This window comes from Cyanistes caeruleus, chromosome 7 (genome assembly GCF_971803275.1).
Source record: "Cyanistes caeruleus chromosome 7, bCyaCae1.hap1.1, whole genome shotgun sequence".
Taxonomy (NCBI): Eukaryota; Metazoa; Chordata; class Aves; order Passeriformes; family Paridae; genus Cyanistes; species Cyanistes caeruleus.
Window position 1 is genome coordinate 37,284,926 of NC_141707.1, and position 22,106 is coordinate 37,307,031.

At 40.5% G+C, this 22,106-nt stretch overlaps 1 protein-coding gene across 4 annotated transcripts in view; it reads left to right on the forward strand.

The window, feature by feature from the left end:
• The window catches only part of KYNU (kynureninase), a 57,490-nt gene that overhangs the window by 17,003 nt on the left and 18,381 nt on the right, over positions 1-22,106 (forward strand). For all 4 annotated transcript variants that reach the window (XM_023931392.2, XM_023931394.2, XM_023931393.2 and 1 more), the window contains exons 4-10: positions 481-563; positions 6,219-6,280; positions 7,150-7,221; positions 8,697-8,771; positions 10,118-10,264; positions 16,509-16,607; positions 17,348-17,421. In XM_023931392.2, the coding sequence (XP_023787160.2) occupies positions 481-563; positions 6,219-6,280; positions 7,150-7,221; positions 8,697-8,771; positions 10,118-10,264; positions 16,509-16,607; positions 17,348-17,421 (612 nt within the window). The remainder of the gene's footprint in view (positions 1-480; positions 564-6,218; positions 6,281-7,149; positions 7,222-8,696; positions 8,772-10,117; positions 10,265-16,508; positions 16,608-17,347; positions 17,422-22,106) is intronic.

Below are 22,106 nucleotides of genomic sequence, written 5' to 3' on the forward strand. Positions count from 1 at the left end.
GGCAGTATCTCAGTCTGTCATCCAGTGCACCAGCAGAGGTTGTGCTCAGCCAGAAGTGCAGGCTGGGGAGGTCTGTGGGGCGATCTCTGCTGTCTGTGCAGGGATGTGAGCCAGGGTGAGCAGGGGCCATCCACACTGGGATGCCCTGTCCCAATTTTTCTGTCCCCACAGCCTTCCAGAACCCATGCAGTCACTTCCAGGGGGTTGTGAAAAAGCTATCATCTTTAATTCTCAGGATTTTCTATAGGAGTTTTGTGGGCCAAAATAAATAATTCTCAAGCACCTAGCATCTTGTCAGAAACCAATAAATTGCTTTTGCTCTGAGGTTTGACGGTATGAGAAAAGTGTTGTGCTCACTTTAGGCAAGTCTCATCTTCCTCATCTGTCCTCCAAATGTGGTGTCTCCAAATCAGGTATGAGTCTTAGGACTGATCCAAATAGGATACCATGCATTTTCATCATTTTCCCATTCCTTTTCAGGGGTGTCCATGGCCATTTCAATGGCCAGCGCCCGTGGGCTTTGGCAGACGAGTGCATCCTGGACCTGATGGCCGAGCTGGTTGGTAGGTGTGACGTGCAGGGGAAAACCTTTCTCCAGAAATAAAAACAAATTTAGTTTCTTTTAAGACTCAAAAACCTGAAACTCTGTAGGCAGAATTTAATTCCATTTATTCTTATGTTTGGAAGTAGGTTTTCTTGTGCATGGACTAACATTTTATTTTAAGGCTGCAGGGATTTAGGGGATGAATGTGTGTGATAATGTATGACCATATGCATATCATGAAACTAATTGCAGCAGAGGGTTTCTTGGAACATCATAAACCATTTGGACTAACACATGAAGCCCTTTTAAAGGGCACTTGGTATTACAGAATCTCAGTAACTTTTCCAGAAGTAAAATGATGAACTTTCTCCTTTGATAAATTATTTCTATCTAGACATTTCCTGCTTTTCCTTTTTTTCCTGCCACTAAATCCAGACTCATACTTGAGAGCTGCTTGTGCCAATGGAGCAGATAATTGGGGCAGGACCTGCTGTTGATGAGTTCCCATTACCCTGGGTCCCCCTTGAGGAGCCTGCAGTGCTGCAGGACCTTGGCAAGAAGTGCTTCTGGTTATTCCAGAGACTGAGGAGCCCTGGAGACTCCTCCTGGTGAATTTGCCATGGAAGCAGCCGGCTGAGTGGGAATGCAAATTTCCTCTATCACTTCTCACTCTGTGTAGTTGAAATAATCTTTCACTGGGATTTCCTTCAGAGTTGTCTCTGAAGGGGGAAGAGAAATTATCTTGGCAGGGTCTTTGTCTTCCCAACCCTCCCAGCTGTTGTCAAGGCTAGGTGAGTTGATTTTGGGGAGATCTGGCCCCTATTTCAGTGTAGGTGAAGGCAACTCTCAACATGACTGTCAGAACTGAATTATCAGTTTATTATTATTATTAGTTTGTGAAATCACTGAGGAAAAATATTACCCTTAAGTTGACCTACTGTATTTTAGATATTGTATTGTAATTTCTCCTCCAACTGCAGACAAGTGTTCAATGAGAAAATTATGGTTTTCCTCCTTCAAGAAAAGCAAATGGGGTTGGAACAATTGGGAGCAGATACATTAAAGAATGTTTCATGACAAGTTTATTTATAAACTTATAAATAAAATCCCTCTCTGAATTCTTTATGAAGTTTCCAAATAGCTAAAATAATGGGTGTTATTATTGGAGCAGAACAAATGCAATAAATTATTGTTGTAGTTGATCTATCCATGATGTAAACACTGAGATAATATAAATATGAGTGCGGCTACATTGGGCATCCCTGGGCTATGTAGAAAAATCCCATCTGCAGAATGAAATAAAAATCCCAAAATGCAGATTGGGGGTTCTGATTTCGTAAGTTGCTGTTGTTGTACCTGGTGCTGCTCAGGAGCCTGAGAAGTTACTTGTCTTGTTTTCATTACATTCAACAGCAAGCTCAGCACCCTCATCTGTTAAGCATCATAGGGCATAAAAATGTGGAAATATAAAGGGTTGGAGGATGTTGAAATACTGAAAACAGCTGATTTAGGGACGTGTCAGTGTGACCCATCTCCCCTGGCCAGTGGATACTCTTGTTCTGGTTGGGTACAGCTAGGAACCTGGGGACAGGTGGGGAAAGCTGACTTGGAATTTTCATTTGGAATTCTTGAATTTAATTAACTAGGCGGGCAGTCAAGAATTTCTCTTATGCCATATTCCCAGGCACCCAAATTAGTAATCAAGGTAAGACCGCCGATGTTCTTCACACAACCAGGAGAGGGACAGCCAAGACTCCCCAAAGAACAGCTGGAAGTGCCTGAGTTATCACTTTTCCCTGCATCACCTCCCGTGGCTGTTTGCCTCTGCTTTGTTTGCAGCACGTGGAGCCCCGTGGCAGCTGAACCCTGACCTCCTGTCGCTGCCAGGGTCCCTCTGGCCTCAGCTGGGTTAAGAGTCACTGCAGAGAGCACAGAATGAGCCAGGGACCCTTCTACCCTTAACCATCTGTCTTGTACAGTCTGCCAGCTAAGCTCCTGTATTAATATTAATTTAACTACAAGATGCGTTGTAGGTGTAAGGAGATGGAAATGAGAGCTTCACTTAAATTTTATCTAATTGCTCGCCCAGCTCCCTACTTTCCTTTTATTTGCCAAGCTCCATGTGACACCAGTGCTTTTACATCACCATGGCTTATCCACAATGAACTTATTATAATTTTCTTCATGGTAAGCAAATATTCTAAAATTTTCAATAAAAATTATGACTGAAGTCACCTTAATGTTAACCTAATTTTTTGTTTTTAAAATTATTTCTTGGGAAGTGTTTCCTGTTGTTTTCCTCAAGGATAAAAGGCATGGTTTGGATTCTGTTCTCCAGAATTTTTGGGGCTTTTTTTGATTAAATTGTAAAATGTGGTATAGGCTCACATCTGGCCCTCAAATTTATGTGCAGGGTTTGGTTTAGAAAATACCCTCATGGGTTTTTCTCAGGACACAGGTGAGTGATTCTTAGAATGCCGATGAATTAATATTTCCCAAATAATGGCAGTATCATAGTAAATTCCAATTCTTAAAATTGGAAGAAATAACGAAGAGGTTAAAAGGATAAATGTAGAGAAAAAAAGCTATGTTAAAATGCTCTTTTCAATGTGGTATTCCACAGATTCATGAAATGGTTTAAGTTCAAAGGGATCTTAACATTCCAACCCTCACAATTTATGTTTAAATATCGTTTTCCAACAAAAAATAATATTATGCATGAGTACGTTACTGAATGAAGCCTGCATTTACTTTCTGATTTACTTTAATGTAAGAACAATAGCAGAATTTTGCTGTATTTTTTTATTCAGTATTGAACATTTTATGGAGGAGGAGGAGGTGGAGCAGGAATTGTCATTTCTCACCCTACGTGGTGGTAGCAAGTAAAACTCTTTGGTGAGATTTATTCAGGAATGGACCAAAGACTGTAAAACACCTTTGTCTGCCTAATGTTTTATAGTGCACGAACACCTTGCTTATTAAACGCAGTCACATTTTCTTGTTCATTGAAAGTTACAGTAGTAAATACGTTGTGAAATGAAGAGTCAAGGTCAGTGGAGGCCAAAGCTTTTTTTTCTGCGCTCACACCAAGTGGCAGAAGGCAGTGAAGGCAATCTCTGCTTCTCCTACCAGACTTTATTAAAACATTACAACCTTGGCAGGATCACCTTCTGATGGAACAAGATTAACTGTGTGGCTGCTGCCGTACGATGGGCTCGGGCAGGTCTCTGTTGAGGGAAGACTGAACGCTGAGCAGATTTGGAGTGACTTTGAGTGATAAGGATTATTTGAAATAACCAAAATGTTTTCGAAATTGGGGCCCTTAGCCTTTTACCAATCATTTTACAAAATGCTTTTTACTTACTCCACCGAGGATCAGACTTCCCCAGCAGTCAGAGAGGAGAAGGATGGCAGCGTCTGCCTAACACAATCATAATTGTCTCTGAAGTTGTACTTTGCAAACGCTGCTTCCTTTTATTAAAGAGGAGATTTATCACGCAGAACATACAGGTTTTAGCCTGTCCTGGAGATATGGTACAAAGTTAGGAAATAAGGAAGGCAAACATAATTTTGTCTCCCGTGTGCCGGGTCTTTGAATATTGTAATAGGTTAATTGGATCACAGAAAGGTTGTTTTCTGAAATGCAGTGCAGGTTATAAAGGATAACAGTTTTCCAATGACATGGATGAGGTTTGTTTTGTGGGCATGAAATTCAATAATGGAAGGCTTTTAATAAATATATAATTTACGGAGGACCAAGACTTACATGACAAATGTAGTGTCATATTTAATTTGGGATGCTAGCATGCAGCTAAAAGTGATCTACAGATTAACCATTTCTTTTATACAGAATTGTATATCAGGCAGAGGATTTCTCATATAGAGTTTGCTGTGAAAGCCACAGATATCGTGGAAGGAGCAGAGAGGGACAAATAAGAGCAATACTATTTCTTGATCCTGTCCCTTTTTTTAGCCTCAAGAGTTCCATAGAAATATTAAGACTGCAAATAATACTGTTTTGAGCTGCAATCACTCTCTCTAGCTGTCTCCTGGATCTGCAATAGAACAGCTCCAAGGTGACCTCTTCCAGCAGCATGGAGCCTGCAGATGCAATGCTATCAGAGGAAAGAAAAGAAAGCAAAGGAGAGAAGTTTAAGTGAAGAAAAAAAATCTTATTTTTCCTTATGAAGAACTAGTCCTTCATATATTTCTTTCCACAAACTTGATGATGTTCCTGGTGTCTGGAGGAGGAGGGAGCTTATTCATGACATCTCATTTTTGTTGTAGCTCATCCCTTGGACTGATCATTCCCAGTCACTGGCACCGGTTTTCCAAATCCTTCTGTCCAAAACCTGGAGATTTCAGCAACACATGGAAATGTCCTTGAACACCTCAATGAGAACAGTGCTCAGCTTTTCCTGTGCTGGCAGAAGCTGAGTCCTGCAGGGGAGGAATGCATGAATTAATTATAATTATAGATTTCCATGTTCTTTGGCTATATTTGCCTGTATTGGGTTGAACCCATAGTTATAGGGTTTTTTTTTCCTACGCTGACAAAGCACTCACTCTGTGAATTTAAACTCTTTAGGATACAGTGGCAGTGTCCCCCAAGGCAAGGACAGGAGAAATTCAGCTTTCCTTTTCTTGTGGCTCCCCTTACCCTTTTATATCCCCAAATCATCATTTCCTTCCTCTTTATCGATTCCAAAAGTGGCTGTTGCCCTCCCTGCCCGCTTACACCTCCCTTCATCCCTCCCTCTCTGCACCCTCTCCACGTCTGGTGAATCTGTGGCTGAGTGAGGATCAGGACAAGGTGCATGAGCACATCTCCCATCTGAAGACTCTCAAGATATTGATTTGTCTCAAGGATGAATTTCTGCTTTTCAACAACAGACACCAAGCGTACCAAAGGAAACAGGAATTGATTTTCTCCATATCTTGGTGCCACCCTGCCCAATACACAATTCCCTGTCCTGCCTAAAACCTTTCACCAGGGCTTGACAAATGCTGGAGAATTTGTTACTAAATACTTGATAACAACAATTAGTTGTTACTAATTAGCTCTGCCTGTGATTAGCTGTAGTCCAAAGGCATCTGTTATTATCCTCATTGGAGCAATGTGGGCATGGCTTCTTGTGAAGCTGCTGCATTAATAATGGTCTAATATATCCTATAGGTCAATTTTGCTTATTTCATTTTTTAATTAGGGATGAGATTTATCTTGACATTACAGTAACCATTTGCAACAGATGATTATCTCAATGTGTTTTCTCACTTGTGTTACACAAAAACTTCAGACAAAAATAAGTCTTCAAGTCTTGCTTTACATACAGTCTTAGAGACCTCACTTGTCTGAGGTATTCAAGATAATAAATCCACTGGTAGTTTGCAGGGAAATGGAAATATTTCATTGTTTGTTTTTTTGGTTTTTTTTTCTGTGTCTGACCTGAAAAAAATAAATATTTTCCTGCCAATGCAGTGTACAAGAAACAAGAAATCTTTTTATTTGACTCTGATGACACCTCAAATGTTTGTTCCCTTTCCAGGCTTTGGAGAGACATTGAATTCATGCTTTTGCTTTTATCACTTTTTTATACACTGTTCTGTATTTCTCTGAAATTTTAAAGAAAAACTCCAACCATTTTTCAAATGTTTTATCTTTTTATTATTTCAGGGGCCAAAAGACAAGAAATAGCTTTAATGAATGGGCTGACTGTTAACTTGCACCTTCAGATGGTATGTTTTTATGATGTATATTTGATCTTGTGTTGACAAGTATTTTTCTCCTTTCTTTGTGTGTGTGTAAGCAAAGTATTTTCTGAGGACCTCACAGAGACAGCACTGGGTGACAGATTAAGTTTTAAGCCTTGGGAGTTGTATCTTGAATAATGTATGTGCAAGACCTGGCCTGACTCAATAGCAAGGAGGAAAGCTGGACAGAGAAATATTTTCAAGGACTCTGTAGGGGAAGTTTGAGCTGTTCTCACATGTGTTGGATGTCAGCTGCCAGAGGAAATCTTGTTATTTAAGAAACATTTATAAGTAACTTCTCGAATTACAATTCCACACCAAATTTCCAAGTTAAGGAAAGAGGAGGGCTTGTAAATCTTCCTAATCCTCCTGGCACGGTGGCCAGGAACTGAGAAGAAAAGACCACCCACCTGTAGGTGCTGAGATCAGGTCTTTGGTCAGGGTTGTTTTGGAGTAAGGGATGATCCAATAACTAAAATTTTAGGGCAGGGATGCAAATCTAATTCTTCTTCACTGCCTGTCACTCTTCAGCTGCTGCTTCTGATTGCTGGATGGGGCTGGGTGAAATCCCAGCTTCCCTGGCTGCAGTCAGAGCTTTGCCATTGATTCCTGTAAGTGCAAGTTTCTCTGCTGGGTTTTGGTGGCCTTTGTTATGGATATGTGAAATACAGTATTGTAACACTTTCCTACTTTGATAAATGTCATTTTGACAAAGAAATATTTGTAATTTCTGGGGGATTCTCTGTAGTCTGCATGAAAGTAAAGCAGTCTTTATTAAGTTATGTGCTGGCAGCATCTTTCTCATCTCTGCTTAGATAAATTTCAATATTTCTATATTATTTTTCTCTTAACAGCTATCTTTCTTTAAGCCTACTCCAAGACGTTATAAAATTCTTCTAGAAGCAAGAGCCTTTCCTTCTGACCATGTAAGAAATTAATATTTCACCATATTTGTATTATTAATCATATTTTTCCAAAGAATATAAGTAGTATGATTTGAATATTTATTAGCTCATCTTGTCCAAGTAACATTACAATAAAAGAATCTGTCAGAAGCTTTTGAGCTCAGCATATTTTACAGATCGTAGTTTCATTCCTTTTGTTCAAATAAGAAGTGTTGCACGAGGAAAAGAATGAATGGGTGCATTGATTTATTAGTCTTTTTAAAGACATTGAGCAAACTACCGGCCTAAATCAACTAAAGTTGTAAATGTTTTATTAATTCTTGTTTCTGTTTTACTTTATGAAACCAAATCAATACAAACTCACAACATTAACACTTATATATCCCCAGACAGAGATGGAAATGTTTGTTCTTAGCACTTTAGATTACTAGTTCAAACATAATTTGTCTGCTATAAAATAAGAGACAATAGCCCGTGCATCAGAGCTTCGAGCAAATTAATCTTTGGGTTTGTGGGCCACCACTACTTTATCATCAGCACCGTAAACTCCTGGAAATTGATAACAAATTTGATCTCTAAGGTGCAATAAAAGTGACTCGAGCTACTAACAGGTTTATTTGTAATGAAGATGCTGGCACAGATGTATACACCTCAAACTGCTTTTATTCTAAGTAATGTTCAGATTAATCCCACATTTGTTTCACATGCACTTGAACATTTACACTCCATCCTCTTAAATTTCTGTGGCACTTCAGTAATAATCTCTGCAACTGCCATTGCTTCAGTTCCTGTCGTGAAATTTTAAACTCTTTTATACTGTTATTTGATGATTTTTATTTCATCTCCAGGACCATTATTTATCGATAAAATCGGCAGATAAGATTTTTAAAATAGCTTGAGAGTTTAAAGCTCTTATTTCCCTCCAGCTGTGCCGCAAATAGAAGATGTGAGAATGCCACAGGGCAGGATGCCTGTGCTGGCCAAACCTCATTTGTATTGGCAGCAGGGCATGAGGGTACCCAGGGCTCCTGGAGAAGGGATGCTCAGTCCTCCTTGGCTGCTCTCCCTGCAGGCCTGGCTTTCTGGCCTCTGGGGAAGTGCCTGCATCACATCTCAGCACAGAACCATGGTTTAGGTTGGAGAGGACATCAAGGCCATCGTGTTCCCACCCCCATGCCATGGGCAGGGATGCCACCCACTGGATTGCTCAGGGCCCCATCTCCACCCTCACTCTGCTCCATGGATTTATCCTGTGGGATTCAGCCTTTGACTTTGTCCTTGCAGTCTGTCCCAATAATTAAATTCAGATCTTTTTCAGTCCAAAGGAAATCTGTGAGTTTCTCAGTGGAGTTGGATTATGCTTTCAAGCATTACTTTTAGTGAAAGGCAAGGCATCTGAACACCTTTCTCAAGCTCTGATGTGTTTGTCCCTCTTTTCCTTGTAGCTGTTTATCGTGTATTTGTGCTAATGTTGTCTGCATGGAATTCTCTTCCAGTACGCTGTGGAGTCCCAGCTCCGGCTGCATGGGCTGGATGTGGAGAAAAGCATGGTCCTGCTGCAGCCACGGCAGGTGGGTGAGGAATCTGGCACTTCTCCTTGCTGCCACCAAGGGCAGAAACACATTTCATGTGAAAGCAGGCATATATTCTCAAATATTCTAGCGTAGGAGTTGTAATCTGTATTTATTAAAACACAGATAAAATTTGTGAATCATAAACAGACGTGTTCAACATATACTTTTGACATTAAACCCCATTTTATAATTGCTGATTCAACAGTTAGTTTTCCCAGAAGAACAACAACAACAAAAAAGCCATTTCCTCTATTTTTCCTGTTTCCAAAAAAATAAAACTGGCAGCCTCCTGAGTCACCTGCAAAATAGTAACTCACTGAGAATGCCCAGTGCTCTTTGAATGTCCTGAGGTAAGAGATTGCCATAACACGAGCACCACTGTGTCTGCAGCTGAGGGAAAGGTCTGCTCTGGGTAATATGCAATTCAGATTAATTTGAAAGGCTGCCTCGCTTCACTTCTGCAGCATTAAGAACTTTGTCACCCAACTATAAACCGAGGGTGACCTTTTGCTTCTGAAATCTGAGTCATCTTGTGAGTAAAGAGCCCACTCCTGAACGCTTGATAGATTTGCAGAGATTGTTGAGATAATAACAGCACCTTGCAATTCAACCATCTTGCCCGAGCTTTTTTCAGTAACAAGTCTAATTCAATTCTAGGTTTTCACTGCCTAATTGATCCCTAGGTGGTGGTATGTTTTACAAGATCCCTTGCTAGGAAGACAGGAGGAGGATGGGGCAGTAATTTTCCTGTAAAGAATCAAAAATTAGGTTGATTTTTTTTTTTTTTTTTCCTTGTCGTTGAAATTCTTCTATATTTAATGACCACAGGTTTGGGGATTTTTGTGCTTTTGATGATGTGAGACATTGTTTTTGAAATATGAATATGGCAGGTTTATAATAGCTTCCTGTGGGATACCAAGTTTATCAGAAAAGTACAGAGTGAAACTGATAGACAACTTTCAAATCTTGTGGGTGTCACAAATTTCAGATGCCACTTAAAAATCTTTAGATATTCTGTCTGCACCAGGAATTTTTGACTGTAAATTATAACTGTCAGAAATATTTAAGAGTATGAAGCATGTTAGAGTATGAAGTGAAGAGACTTTTTATAGCAGGCACCTCCAAGATTCACTTGCTAATGATTATTTTTTTCAGCTTATTTTCTCACAGGCTACTTCATAGCACAACCTTTGTGTATCATACCAAGATCAGGGTTTGCTTTTGATCTCCTTGTGCAAGCAGCCTGGCTCATGGTAAAATATAGAGTACAAAATAAAGAATGGCAATGTCATTACTGCCAGAGTTGATGTAAAATGTGTACTTTGATTTTGATTTTGATTTAGGGGGAGGAGACCTTGAGGACTGAAGATATCCTGGCTGTAATTGAGAAGGAAGGGGATTCTATTGCTGTCATTCTGTTCTGTGGGGTGCAGTACTACACGGGACAGTTGTTTGACATCCCTAGAATAACAAAGGCTGGCCAAAAAAAGGTAAGATTGCTCCAGATGTGTCCTTTTCATACCAATTTTAGAACACTTTTCTCTGTGAAATATTTTAACATCAGTTGTTCTGGGTTTTTTTGTGGAACAAAACACAGAAATTTGTAGGTCTCTGTAAAATGTAAAAGCACTCTGTGCCCAGACCCTTTGGGGATTGTGTGCTGCATGAAGAAATAGCCCTGTGGGAGCAATCTTTCAGGCAGATGAGTGTTAAACTATTTGGAAAAGGTAATTCATGACTATTAACTTTGACATGGCTTTTCTTGAAGGGTAGAATACCAAGAGCCTCAGTGAAGAAGGAGGAGGAGGCAATCACAGCTCTAATCTGTCTTTGAAAGTTAGTTTGTGTAAGATTTCTGAGCTTTTTCGACAGACTCATGATTCTCCTCCTTTCCTGTAGCCCTGCTATGGCAGATTTTGCCCCCCTTGGGCAGGGAGGTGAGCTCCCCATGGAGCCAGCGCTGCTCAGGCTCCACTGATGAGTTTTCCAGAGACAGGCACAATGTGGAGCACATCAGCATCACAAGATGAGGGTATTTTAGTGATGACTCAGCCTTCAGAGCTTGCAGACAGCGTGTTCTGTGGACACAGCTGTAAAACTCTTTAACCATCTCAATTGCCTGAGGAATCCAGGAGAAAATAGTTTTTAATTAAGTTGTCTTATCAACAGGAGGTCACCAGACTTTCCATGGTGGCAGCCTTTTACTGGATGCACCTTATCTCATACAAGATTAAACCACTGAAGGGTAAACTTATTTAGTTTCACTGGATTTTTGGCAAACCAGCTAACTGTTTATATTTAATGATTTAACTCCCTGGAGAGGTTCCTACCTCACAACACACGATACATCTTCTGTAGCTGTAGGTTTGGCAGTGGAATTTTTTCTGGACGTCAGGGTGTAAATTATGCTGACAGCAAGCGATGGTAAAGTCCCCCCTGGGAGAGCAGAGCAGGTGTGAGAGCTGGTGCAGGGCCCGTGGGATATAAAACGGGAATGTTCTCACAGAGCAGCACCTGGTGTTAAAACCCAGTGTTAAAAACAGTACAAAACAAAACCAACTCCTGACATGGATGTAGAAAAGCAGGGTGAAAAGGAATGTGGGTGTCATCTGCAGGAGAAGTGGGTTTGTGTCGGAGCTCCGAAAGCAGCACCATCATGGTGCTTTCCTGGAGTGCCTGCCACTACCTTGCTGACCACAAAAAAATCACAATTCCACTGTGCTGGAATGTTAGAAAGGGAAGACAGGTTATTAACAGGATGATGCCACCCACTGCTCTACTCTCTCCCTCTCCTGGTGGCAGCAGAGCTTTCGTTCAGCTGCCAACACCTACATGTCCTCAGTGCTGCTTCCCAGAAAGCTGCTCCGTGATGTGCCTGAAAGGTGTCGGAGAAAGAGAGAGAAATCTCTCTTCCTTTCCATAAAGATGAACAACCTGGGAATAAACTATCGCTTTACCACCTCTCCAAAGATGCTCTCTGGACTGTGGGCTGCAGACTTGGATATGTGGAAGAAATGCAGTTTCACTGATAGCTCTAAACTGCCCCAAAGCGGTATTCTGGGAGAGAATGGTCACTCATAGCTTAATACATAGAGGGAAAATGGATTTGATATTTATAAAATTTGAGGAGATAACCAGGACTTGGTGGAGAAAGAGTAAAATTCCTTCAAGGCAGTGCAAGTAATAATAATATTAACTCAGGGGTATGGGCTTCCACAGGGATGCACACAAAACCACCACACACTTTACCCAGAGACTGTATCATGCTCCTGAAGAGGAGAGCAATTTGTGACAGCAATTCAGCACTCCAGCAGGAGCAGGGAGATGTCAAAGGCCTGTTTCCATCTGAATGCCTGTTAGAAATGACATAATGTAGACATGAATCTCTTCTTCCACAGATCTTTCAACAGAGAGAAAAAAACAAACAAACAAACAAACAAACAAACAAACCACCAAATTGAATTTCTAGTATCTTTGTGGTTCGACTGTGCAGGATTGAGATCCAGGTAGATTCATGAACTAAAATATCATTAGTATACTGAAAAAGCAAAATTAATTCAACCTGAAGAACTGTTTGAGTACCCTTAAGGCTTGAAAACATGAGCCAGCCGTGTTTTTATTTCCCTCCTGTCAGATACAGTCAGCTCGATGTCCTTACAGATTCTGCCCCTGGGTTAAGTGATGTTTATATGTTTATACAAACCCTCTATGTAACAAACTGTTACACCACACTTCAACATCTGCGGATGACAAATATTTACTTGAACAGCCACAAAATCGTTGATTCATGAAGAGTTTCTGTTGGTAAGAGGCATTTCTGTTCCCTGCTGCTTATCTTGGGCTTGGGGCTTCTGGTTATCAAAATGCCTGAAATGTGGGGTTTTCAAAAAAATTGGCTCCTCTTTTCCCAGTCCAGAGCTGGGGTTAGGAGCTGCTGCTGGATTAGACAAAAACAAAAATAACTGCTGAAGCAGTCATTAACATCTATCAGTTTACTTGGACTTACAGACAATTTCTCCTTCAGGAGCTTCTGGACCTGATGAATCTAACATCGTCTTCTAGTCAACATATTTTCATAGGCTGAAAGTCCTTTTAAAAGCAGATAAGACTGAAAAGTCATGTTTGTAGCAAAAATGCAAGGTTCTCCTTCCCAGGGCTGAAGGGTGGTGAGTGACCCTGCACTCCTGAACAGAAATCAGGCTGGGGAGAGCTGACAAGCAAATGAGTCAGAAGGGGAAAATACAAGGTGAAAATGCCATTTGAGAAGAAGAGAGGGAAAAAAAAAAAAAAAAAAAATCACTTGTCAGCCAGTATGTCAGAGAGAAAGGTCCTACACAGATGGTCTTAATAATTCTTTTAATGTACAATTGAAATAAAGTCCCACAGCGTTGTGCCCTATCAGAGCTTGGCTAGGGATTTGAGCTGTGAGCTCTGGAGGCCTGGAAAATGTCCTAGGATTCTTGAGGTCAATCATTTATGAATTAAGTTACTGATTTCCTTTTACATTTTTTAAGCCAATTTCCTAAGTTCTCTGCGTACATTAAGATTCCTCCCAGAGTGAAAGCTCTGCACATAGACAGCTTCATTAAGTCATTAAATATTAAATGAACTAAATTAAGCTTGAAAAATTACCTCAGGCTATTTTTCCATCTAAGGTCTCTCAGATAAATCGAAATTACTACGTATTGTGCAAGAGACTCATCGGCAGGCTGAGGAGGATGTAAGAGTTTTCCTTCTTTCATACTTTCAAGCTTGCTCTAGAGGATGGAGGAGGCTGAGTTGTTTAATTCTTCTACAAGTGAAGAAACGGCTGACTTTTAGGAGACTCTACCTTTCAAATACAATTTTCATTTCATAAGTTATATTGTACTTTCCACTGACTCTGTGCCGTTATGTAAAATATTTTAATCTCTTGAGTCCCAGTAGGAAGAGCTTTAAGATCCTTCATCTTCATTTCTTTTCCTGTCTCTCCTTCTAAATGTCCCAGCTTTGCTGGCGTGAAGCTGTCATTTCTCTCCCTCTCTCCAAATGTCATTGTCCATGCTGAGTTGTTACCTGCTGGTTATCAGCAGCTACTCAGACACTTTGCAGAAATGACTTTTAGATGTTAGAATAAAACGGAAGAGGCAGGGGAGAGCACATGTCCTCTCCTTTGCCCGGAGCAGATGGAGAGCTCTGTTTTCCCCCCAGCCTGGGGAAGCGCCGTTCCCACGCAGTCCTGGTTCTGCGTGGCTTCTGCAGGGAGAGCTGCTTCAGTTTGTTTTACTTTTTCCATGCAATCTGTGTGGCTAAACATTTGCTGTTTGTGTGACTCAAGTGCCAGACACCTCCCTGGGAAAGCAAACCAGCAGAACCCATCTTGCAGATGACGACTCGAACAAACCGGTGCGAGTGGGCGTTTCTGAGACGATGCAGGAACCCTGCCAGCACCGAACCCGAATTTCCAGGCTGTGCCTCAATATTCTTAAACAGTGCCCAGTGGGATCTGCCAGCCAATCTCAAAGTGGTGGGGAGCAGCTAAAGGAGTTCAGGAGGATGACCTATGGGTTTTGTGTCAATGACCTTCTCTTTCGTGGGCTCTGAGCCTACTGTGGGTTTGAGCTGATCTACTGCAGCCACTGTCAGTGCCCAGGAGAGTTTGTCCATGTCAAGGTGACACGTGTGGATGTGGTTGTGGAGCCTCATTACTGTGAGGACATCCAACCTGCCACTGTCTAAGGTGTCTCCTCCTGCCTCCCATCTACTGTATTTTCATAACTGGATATTGTGTGGTTGAACACAATTTTTTATAGAGTATAAGATGTACTGACAGGGAAAGGACAACTGGTTTTGACACATGATTTATAGAATTACATTTCTTACATTTTTTTTCTTTATGAGCAACTTCCTTTTGTATTTTTTTTATTTGTTTCAATTTTGTTAATGCACAGCCAGACACATTCTGCAAGACTCTCGTTGTGTTATTCCTGGTTTCCACTGAAACCAGTGAATCTGTCAGAGAATTGCTTCCAAAAGTTTGTGTGGGATGTATGTACCTGTTAAGGTTTAAATCCAGTCAACTGAGGTTTTGAAGTTAATGCCTTAAAACCCTACAAGAAACTCCTCATTCACTGACGACTGGCTTTAGTTTGCTGTAGCTTATTTCTCTGATCCAAAGCCATTTTATCCCTGAATGAGAGAATTCCCATCGGAATTCAGTGTGCCCCAGCCTCTCTGCATTAGCTTCACCATTTCAGCTGATTTGTCTTAACTCAGTTCTGTGTGTCCCTGTGAAATCAAGCCACCATGGCTCTTTATTGGGACTCCAGTTCCAACATTTAGATCATGCAAATGCTGTGGCAGTGAGTTTTCTTCCCATCGTTTTGGAGCAACTTTTCAAGCTGATAACTTCACAAACGTCTCCATTAGAATTAACGTGTCACATCTTCTTAAAATGCTGCTCCATACAAATTGTTATCTAGTTTATACAGAAGATTAAATATACCAAAGTACTGCTTAAATAATTTAGCTAAGACTCCCTCCATGCAAGAAACAGCAGGCAATTCTTAAAAAAACCCCTTTGTTTTATTATTGGACGTTGATTTTTCTGAAGCCTGTGCTCTCACTCTTATTCTTACCCTGCTGCTTGCAAGCAAGCTGTTTGTGTTTTAAAAGAAGAATGTAAAGTAACGTTTCATTTGTAGTCCAGGCAGAAAAAGCAGTTTTATTTATCTGCTGTTAAAAAAATAGCAAAGCTTAGAATAACTTTTTTAGTTTAAAGATGCTGCCATCCAGTGGTTATTTCATGTGTAAAACTCTTAGATGGAGAAATGTCTCAGTCCTTAGATGTTAGGTTCCCCCCCTGCCCTGGACTTTGCCCAGTGTCCTGTGCAAATTGTGGTTATTGCAAATACGAGACTTTTCGCAGAGAAATCAAAGTCTTTCTTTTTAAGAACAAGTATAGAAGATAATATTGAGGAATTGCATAAGCTGCTATCTCATCCATTTGGACTCCCAAAGAGCAAGAACGCCCTCATTTAAATACCAGGGACACCTTGAGCATGAATGTATGTTGGAATGTAATTGTTCATGGCATCATTATGACTATTAGTGCTTTGTCACTGCCTGGGGTTTGTTATGCCCTGCAAGTGTTTGTATTTATACATTTGTTCTCAATACTCGTTTCAAGTGATTCCACTTCACTGCACTATCAAAACCTCAGCAATCTAAACCCCATCCAAGCATCCTTGAAGACAAATCACAGAACAATTGGTGATCTCTACGTGTATCTGTGGCGTAGAAAACTTGTTTCTAGTAATGACTCAGAAGAGATGAGACTTGATGGATTAATCATAAAGGGGTTTGAGTTGAAAGGGACCTTAAGGATCAGCTTTTTCCAACCCCCTGCCATGGGCAGAGACAACTTCCACTATCCCAGGTTGCTCCAAGCCCCATCCAACCTGGCCTTGGGCACTTCCAGGGATCCAGGGGCAGCCACAGCTTCTCTGGGTAACTTGTTCCAGTGTCTCACCACCCTCACAGAAAAATATTTCTTCCTAACATGTAACTTAAATCTCTCCTCTTTGAGGTTTAAATCCATTCCCACTTATCCCATCACTCTCTGCTTCTGTAAAAAGTCTCTAGGTAGCCTGCAAATACCGAGAGCCAGTTAAGCTCTGAAGTAGTTCTTTTAGAAATAATTTCACAGTGATGATTGTCTTAATAAGTAACTTAATAATCATCTCTTTCCTGCAGGGATGCCTTGTTGGATTTGACCTGGCTCACGCTGTTGGGAATGTAGAGCTTCATTTGCATGACTGGGGAGTAGATTTTGCCTGCTGGTGCTCCTACAAGGTAAAACAGATTCGTTGTTGGGGGCTCTTTTCCATAATGTCACTTATCTCATGGGTCAGCAAGCAGGTCAGGTGAATAATATCTGCACCTGAACAGTTGAGCAAGACTTGGCTGAATCCTTGAATTTGCCACAACAAAGGGATGGACACTGGCTTTGGTGGCACCTTTGTTATGGGTGGTTCCAAAAAATTGTATTGGCAATGTTTCTTTGCAAGGTCTTGTGGATGTGAGATGGATACTGCTGGTGGTTAAACATCTGCCCTGTGGATCAGGGGCTCTTCTCTTCCCTCTCACACCAAGAAGGTCTCACAGCCATAATATTTTATGAAGTGGTCCCTAAATAAGAGAATATTCTTGTCTAAACTTTAATAATTTCAGATCACAGAGCAAGGTATCTTTAGTTCCTTTGGCTCCTAGTGAGATTAAGACTCGACAGACACAGTCAGATGAATTGTTTGATGACTTTGCTATATGTATTATATTTCAGATGTACTTCAATTTTCTGGCCTGTTAGACTTCAAATACTGTATGTAAGCCAAGAGAGATACTTTTATAACTAACCTGAAAAAATATATCTGCTTTTACCTTCATCAGCAGTTTGTGACAAGTGCTAAGATCTCTCATCTAGAAACCACTAGAAATGTTAAAATTGGTTTGTTTTATAGATCAGGGTGAGGGAAGGAAAGTGATACTTTACAGATAATGAGCATAACATGTACATATTGATTTATTCTTTGCAGTATTTAAACTCTGGAGCAGGAGGCCTTGCTGGTGCCTTTATTCATGAAAAGCATTCCAAGAGTGTTAAACCAGCGTAAGTATTTTTCTAATAATAAATTCCCAAATAAAAAGTGCTGTGAAGTTTAAATAGGAAAGAACCTTCCTTTTGAATTGAGATCTGAAAGTGAAATTGTGTCAATTCCCAGCCATAGAATGTGGGCATGTGCATCTGTGGATATATCTGTAGAAACAGAAGAAAATTCCTGTTTCAGGAAAAACTCATTGGGCTGATATTTGTTACTGATTTATTCCTTCAATGAAAAGAGGAGTAAACATTTAGACAAGTTGGTTATCTGACTTTGTTACTTCAGATGGGTTGTTTTATGCTAACTTTAGTAAATTTTGAAATTGCTAAAGCACATGCTCACATCTAAAATCCATTTCCTCTTTTAAGTCTCCTATCAGTTCTTAACTAAATAGAACCATAAAAGAGAGTGTCGATAATACTAAGCATCCTAAATCATGTCTATGAGGGAGACTGCTTAATATAAAGAGAATATTTAACATCTTCCTTTAAAAATGAATTTTAAATAATCACTGAAATCTTTGGTTGGTGACCAATATCAAAGCCAGTTTCAACTCTGTTCCTAATAGCTCTTTAGTAGTGGCATGTTTTCATTAAAATTATATCCACTGGTAAAGCTAGGAATTATTACATGGAGATCTGTTCTGAAAGACTGTATAATCCATGGAAAGCTGAGCTATCAGCTGAGGTTAGCTGCATTAACAAAAATACCTGTTATTTAAGCTATTTTATGGCTATACTCTATATAATAAGAACAGTGGGATAAATACTTTTAATGCACTGACAAATGTAAACATTTCTGGCTGTAATGTTTTGAGAAATTGCTGGCAGTTCCTTTTATTTTAGCTTGAAGAACGCAAACTAAATCAGGTTTCAGAGACAAATAATATTATAATAAGCAGCTTTGGTGCTCTGTGTGCTGGTTTCAGACTGTCTAGACTCCCAGGAGATAACAAAATAACGCTGATAAGTTCTTCTCAGTCACCCATAACAGAAAACTCATTAGGATGACATATGGCCTGTTGTGAGCTGATTCCACCCTTATATGTGAACACAGGCAAAACACACTGGATATCTGGATATTACTTCTGGAAAGGTTTTTTCTGCTCCCCTGTTGCCAGGTGCAGGCATTGCTCCCATGGACACTCCTGGTTGTGCAACTCCCATGGATCCTGGTTGTGGGAAACTGGGAAGATGCTAAACAGTGGGAAAAAAATGTGAAAGATTACAGAATAACTGTAGGTGGAATGAATAAAATATCAAGGACTTTCAGTCTTTTTTCCCCTTTGATGACATTTTGGAACTTTTCTGAGGGTACTAGCTTGCTGTTGTAGCTAAGAGTTTATATTAGTTTTTCCTGAACCAGTTCCTTCGTTCATAGTCATTAATTTGTGTGCTGAATCTGGATACTGAAGATCTTAAATGAAATTACCTATATGGAATAAGCTTTTCCAGCCTGGGGACCAATTAAGGATGTAATTCCAAACTTCCTCCATTGACCCTCTGCATTATTTAATCATAGTTATTTCATATTTTCCAAGATTTGATAATCGCTCATCAAATTGTTTGTGGTTCCTGTGGCCCGGTTGCACTTTTCTTTCTTTCCCTCATCACCCAGCCATTTCAGGTCTCCAAATAAGGCACTGAGACAAAGGAGAATTTGTCTATGTCAAAGTGTTCAATTGTATAGCTGATTTAAATGCAGAGCAATTTGCTGTATGTTGTACAATCAAACAGAGTGGAATTTAACTGCTGGGAAGTTGCATGCTTTGCACTGGAGCTGCAGAGGCTCTGGCTGTCATCTGAATCAAGGATGACACCCAGTGGCCACACGACTTCAGTCAAGCACAGAGCCACCAACCACTTGTTTCTCTGCACCTCAGCCCACACATAAACAGGGAATTAAATTCCAGCCCAGCTGACACCCTTTTGTCGTTTGAGCTATCTGAAATACTGTTTTAACTCATGGCCAGGTTTAGGTGAGTCACTTCTTACCCACCTTTATAAATTTCTCTGATTTGTCTCATCTCATATTTCCTGCAAGTTATTGACTAGGTAGTTATTTTTATATGGAAATAATCTACTGTGTCTTAATGGGAAAATTTATATTAGAGAGGTGGAACATTTGCCTTTTGCTGTCTGAGGCTGGGACAAAAAGGACATCTTGAAAATAAAACAGCTTGGTCCAAAATTTTCTTTTTAAACACAAAACCCAGCTACTGTACATCACCAAAGGAATTTAGGTATTTTGGTTTAACTTCCCTTAACTTTTTGAGTATGCTTTGTCTTATGCCTAGTTTAAGAAACTGGCATCCCCTCCAGCAACGAAACATTTATTTGCTGCTTTCTTTTAAAATGCAGCTTGGGATAGAATTGTCAAAGTATTTAAAGTATTTAATAGTATTTAATTTAATTGCTATCACTACATGAGGCCATGCCAGAACTCAAACCTCCACAGCCCAGACCTGATTTAATCAGTAATACCTTGGCACGTTCTAGCAGACAAAAGGCAAACCAGTCCCACCCTTCTTCATGGAAGTGCAAGCTTCCCACAAGAGTCATAAAGTTGGTGATTCAGTATCGTGGGAAGGATTTATGCCTGAGGGCAGGGCTTTAGATCATCTTTAGATCAGATGGATCAGATGGAAGCTGGGGGTGATAGGGTCTCCTGTGTCCTGCTGCTGTTTTGTGCCATTGCAAACACCACCCTGCAGTCCTGCAAACACCTTGGCTTAGCTTGGGATGATTCTTTAATTCACTGCAGGGGCCATGGGTCTAAAAGTGACACGTTGTAAGCAGCCCAATTAACATCTCTACCCAAGCATGTGGGGTAGTCCTTTGCTAGGCCCCATTTTTCTCCTCAGAGCAGTAAAACTGAATCAGTCTGACATATATGGGTCTGATCTACCCCCCTTCTCCCATGATCTCACCTCCTCTGAAGTCTCTCTTAATACTCAAATAGCTTTTTTAACACCTGCTCTATATATCACAATGCAATATATTCCTGGCTAATTGTGTGAGAGTGATTTCTTTATGGGAAGGTTTCAAATAAATAAAAAGGAGCTGGAGAGAGCAGAGCTGTGAAATACTACTGAAACCATCAGGTCAATGCAGGCTGAGCCTGTGCCACCAGGTTTCCATGTAAGTGTTGCAGAGGGGAGGTTTCCAACACACAGAGAGCACTGAAGTGACCTACTGATATTGAAATTTTGCTTGTCTGGCTCTTTGGGCTCCAGAAAAATTCACATTTTAACTTTTGATTTTTTATCATTTTTTTTTTCTCCCTCCCTAATTCGCCATTTATAAAAAGGATAACTTGAATTACCGAGCAATTTAGCTGTAATGAAATGTGAATATTTGTGAGCACCTGGGGGAGAAGATGCCTGAGTCAGGTGTTCCCAGCAGGGTGTTTGCAGCTGTGGATGGGCAGCAGGCTCAGCTCTGCTGTCAGGTGCTGAAAGGGACAGGAGGAGACAAATTTGCAGAGCCCTGAGACAGTAAGCTAAGTAAAAGGAAGGCACAATTTAAACAGATGAAAGGGAAATAAGTGAATGTAAAGCAGTCAGGAAAATAATAGATATACCCTGGCAGAGGATTAAATTAAAACTCTACAGTGTTTAAGATGAAGGGATTTATCAAGACTTTAGCCCACACTAGCAGCAGGTAGTGTTTAAAAGTGAAAAGTTTCTGTGGTGTGAAGAAATGCTGCATGTGCAGGAAGCAGCTGATGTCCAAAGAATTTGTTGGATTTTTCCATAGGATAAAAAAAAAAGCTTAAAAGAGCAAGAAGCAAAAGGTAACAATTTGAGGAACAAAAGGCATCTTCAGTCAATTTCTTCACAGACAGAGGTGAGATATCAGCTTTTTTTCTTAGACCACTTCCCCTTTTGGTATTTTGATACCAATGAAAATGCCAGAGCACAAATAGCTTCCTGCTACTACTTTATAGAGACCTGCAGAGGTTTTTTGGTGTGTGAGCTCTAACCCTGATGTCAGATAAACAGAAATATGCTCCTCCAGCTCCTTATACTTTCCCCTTCCCATTTTTCCCAGGTGCTCTGGATTCCCATCCTGCTCTAGTGCAAACCTTCTCTCTCCAGTAACTGTTTTGCAAGAAGTTATTCTACACCTTCTAGGACTGGTAGCTCCTGCTGAGATTTCATTGCTCATTTTCTTGATTTATGAGGAGATATCACATTAGTCTTTTTTTTTAAATTTTAATCAGAGTCACATAATCCCCAAAATAAAGAGCTGAATCTTCTGTAAAACTGCTGAAAATAATGTAACTTTGGAGGAACGTGAGTAGGAAGCAAAAGACAGTCATAAAAGGGTTTGGAAGGTTGTTTTATATCTACTGTAGTGGAAAGAACTAAAGCTGATCTTGTTTAGAATGTTTCTAGGAATCATAGGATTATAGAATGTTTTTGGCTGGGAAGAACCTTAAAGCTCATCCCATTCCATATCCTGCCATGGCAGGGACACCTTCCACTGTCCCAGGTTGCTCCAAGCCCTGTCCAACCTGGCCTTGGACACTTCCAGGGACCCAGGGGCAGCCACAGCTTCTCTGGGCAACCTCTGCCAGGGCCTCCCCACCCTTGCAGGGAGGAATTTCTTTACTCAGACTGAGTCTTCTACTCAGACAGTAGGCTAAGATGGTCAATTTCTCACTGACTCCTTGAATTTGTCCCCTCTGA